Source organism: Wasmannia auropunctata, unplaced genomic scaffold, assembly GCF_000956235.1.
Source record: "Wasmannia auropunctata unplaced genomic scaffold, wasmannia.A_1.0 LD336106.1, whole genome shotgun sequence".
Lineage (NCBI taxonomy): Eukaryota > Metazoa > Arthropoda > Insecta > Hymenoptera > Formicidae > Wasmannia > Wasmannia auropunctata.
In genome coordinates, this window is record NW_012026784.1 from 9,943,157 (window position 1) to 9,946,164 (window position 3,008).

General features: G+C 45.5%; 1 protein-coding gene across 1 annotated transcript in view; it reads right to left on the minus strand.

Moving 5' to 3' along the window:
• Positions 1 to 758: 758 nt before the first annotated feature.
• LOC105457063 overlaps positions 759 to 3,008 on the minus strand; it is a 16,937-nt gene continuing 14,687 nt past the window's right edge. Inside the window, 2 exon segments of the mRNA XM_011701499.1 lie at positions 759 to 1,539; positions 2,364 to 2,457. Of these exon segments, the coding sequence (XP_011699801.1) occupies positions 759 to 1,539; positions 2,364 to 2,457 (875 nt within the window).

Genomic DNA, 3,008 nt, shown 5'->3' on the forward strand with positions numbered 1-3,008 from the left:
TCGCTCGTGTTTTCCTCGACTGGCTCCCCCGGTGCGGCTTTCAGGTCCTGCACGTGTATGTGTCGGGCCCAGCGGCCACGGGCGTCGCGCAGGTCGACGATTACGGGGGATACTATTCGTCGCACCTCGAATGGGCCTCGGAATTTTGGGGCCAATTTCGCGTTAAAGGCGGCGGCTTTGTTAGAGAGTGGGTACTCCCGCTTCCACACCCACTCCCCAACTTTTGGTTTCCATGCGCGGCGGCGTAGATTATAATATTTCTCCTGCCTTTGAAAAGCGCGCGCGAGGTGAATTTGGACTAGTTCGTACGCTTCTTCGAGGTGGCGACGAGTAGTATCCGGGGCCGGCGCGGGGTGGGATTCTGCGGCCTGCGCGTTTACTGGGGACATTAACTCCTGGCCGCAGTTTAGGTATGCCGGGGTGTATTCGGTTGCGTCGTGTCTCGCGGTATTAAATGCGAACTGGAGTTGGGGCACGCGTTCGTCCCAGTTGCGGTGATTGCGGTCTACGTACTAGGCGATCATGGTTTTTATAGTGCGATTTGTACGCTCCACGGGATTGCAGTGGGGTGCGTGGACGGGGGCGTACGCGTGTCTTATGTTGAAGGCGGCCAGCAACTTTTCTAGTTGGTGGGCGCGTAGTTGCGTCCCGTTGTCGGTTAGGATTACTTCGGGGCAACCGTGCCGGAATATAATGGCCTCGGAGACGCACGTGGACACTGCGGTGGCGGTGACGCGGTGCAGGGGTCGCATCTCTACCTATTTAGAGAAACGGTCCTGCATATTAAGGAGCCAGGTGTGGCCCTTCTTCGAGCGTGGGAGGGGTCCCACGAGGTCGAGGGTCACGTGTTGCCAGGGGCGGTTCACCGCGGTCGCGTTGAGGGTACCGGCAGGGCGGGTTTGCGCTACTTTATGTTCGAGGCAGTTGGAGCATTTTCGTACGTAGCGCGCGATCTCGCGAAACATCCCCGGCCAATAGTAGTGCCGCGCGATTCGGCAGATAGTTTTGGCTATGCCCAGGTGCCCGGCGGTCGCGTCGTCATGGTTGGCTTGCATAATGTCTGGTCGCTGCTCGGTCGGGATGCACAGCTTCCATTGGTTGTCAGCTGCGACTTCTTTGAAATCTAAGTTATGGAGGATGTGTCGGTACAATTTCCCTTGCCGTATCTCGTAGTCGGGGTAATCGCGCGGAGCGGTACTCACGGCGGTCTTTATCCGGCGGTACCATGCGCATCGCGGGGGTGCTTCGGCGGCGGCGACGATGGGTTGCCGTGAAAGAGCGTCTGCCACGCAGTTTAGGGCCCTCTTTCGGTACTTGATATCCATGTTGTATTGTTGTAGCTCGAACGACCAGCGTCCAAGCTTTCCGGTTGGCGCGTCAAGTTTCTGCAGCCACCGGAGGGATTGATGGTCCGTAACCACCGTAAACGGATATCCCTCCAGATAGTCTCGCATTCGGCGGATCCCCCAGATTACCGCGAGGCATTCTAACTCGGTTGCACTGTAGTTGCGTTCGGCATTATTAAGGGGTGATATACACCTAGGAGCCGGAAAAAAAGGTCATTTTTGTGAATTTTTTGAAGGAAAACTATTTGAAATTTCGGATTGGGAGTTTTTCTATCTAAAAGTATACACATTCAGGAATATGTTCAATTTTTTTTATTTAAAAAAATCAAAAATTGACGAGGTTGTTGTATAATCTTCGGAGCGCCGTAAAAAAATCTGGTACTCACTGGCGTTTCTTCAAAAATCATCTGAAACAAAAAACCAAAAAGATTATTAAATTAGATACTATAATCTAGTACTTGTTATAGGATTTTTTTCATTGTTTAGTTTTTGTTTTATAGGCAAAATAATAACTAATTTTTGGTCGTAAAATCGCTATGTTATGTTCAAACGTCCGCCATTTTGTCATAAATTGATATTTTCAAAATCGGCTATGACAAGTACTAGATTATAGTATCTAATTTAATAATCTTTTTGGTTTTTTTGTTTTAAATGATTTTTTAAGAAACGTCAGTACAGTGGGTATCGTTTACCCGGATTTTTTTACGGCGCTCCGAAGATTATACAACAACCTCGTCGATTTTTGATTTTTTTTAATAAAAAGAATTGAACATATTCCTGAATGTGTATACTTTTAGATAGAAAAACTCTTAATCCGAAATTTCAAATAGGTTTTCTTAAAAAAATTCACAAAAATGACCTTTTTTTCCGGCTCCTAGGTGTATATCTCCCCTTAATACGTAATCTGAAGTTGTGCATAAAAAGTAGTCGTGGTTGTCAAGCACCGATGCAGCATCCACAAGAACATCAATATCTTTGCCTCTATCCAAAATAGTATCGATTTGATCGAGCCATTACTGCCGTCTTTCCTCGGGATCTATTATGTCCTTTGTATTCAATAGAACGTCCATCACTTCTCCATCAGATATGTTGCAACCTTTCGGCGGTTTTACTAAATGAATAAGTCGAAACTAACTTGTACATTTGTATAAACAACTGAGAATCTGGATGCTCATTGGACCCACAGCAATACCGCATGATGCCGAAAAAACGCTGAAATAACAAATAGAACTTTTTGTAAACTACTTTCGAAATTATGTAAGACAAGAGTAACACGATTATATAAATACCTCCAAGTTGTCTTGATTAAGTCGTGCGGTCATTAAATATCTGAAATTACACTTTTCTACTAGAAAAATGCAAAGAGTGACCCCAAAAATGCCTTGTATTCTCGCCCTCGATTTCGAACTTTATTTTGGTGAAAAATGTTAGTAAACCATTAATTCTCTGAAAGTTTTAAATGGAGCATACTCTTTGTTGGCGAATTATGAAGCCTCAAAGTTATCATTTTGTACCGTGTTTCTCAAAACGGATCTTTGCATGCGAATAGCTTTTAGGCAAAGCATTTTTGAGAAAAATGTTTCAGATCAAAGTTGTAAGATGTGAACGGGTACACAAAATGATGACCTTTACTGTGACCTTGAAGACATTCCTGAAGGTCAT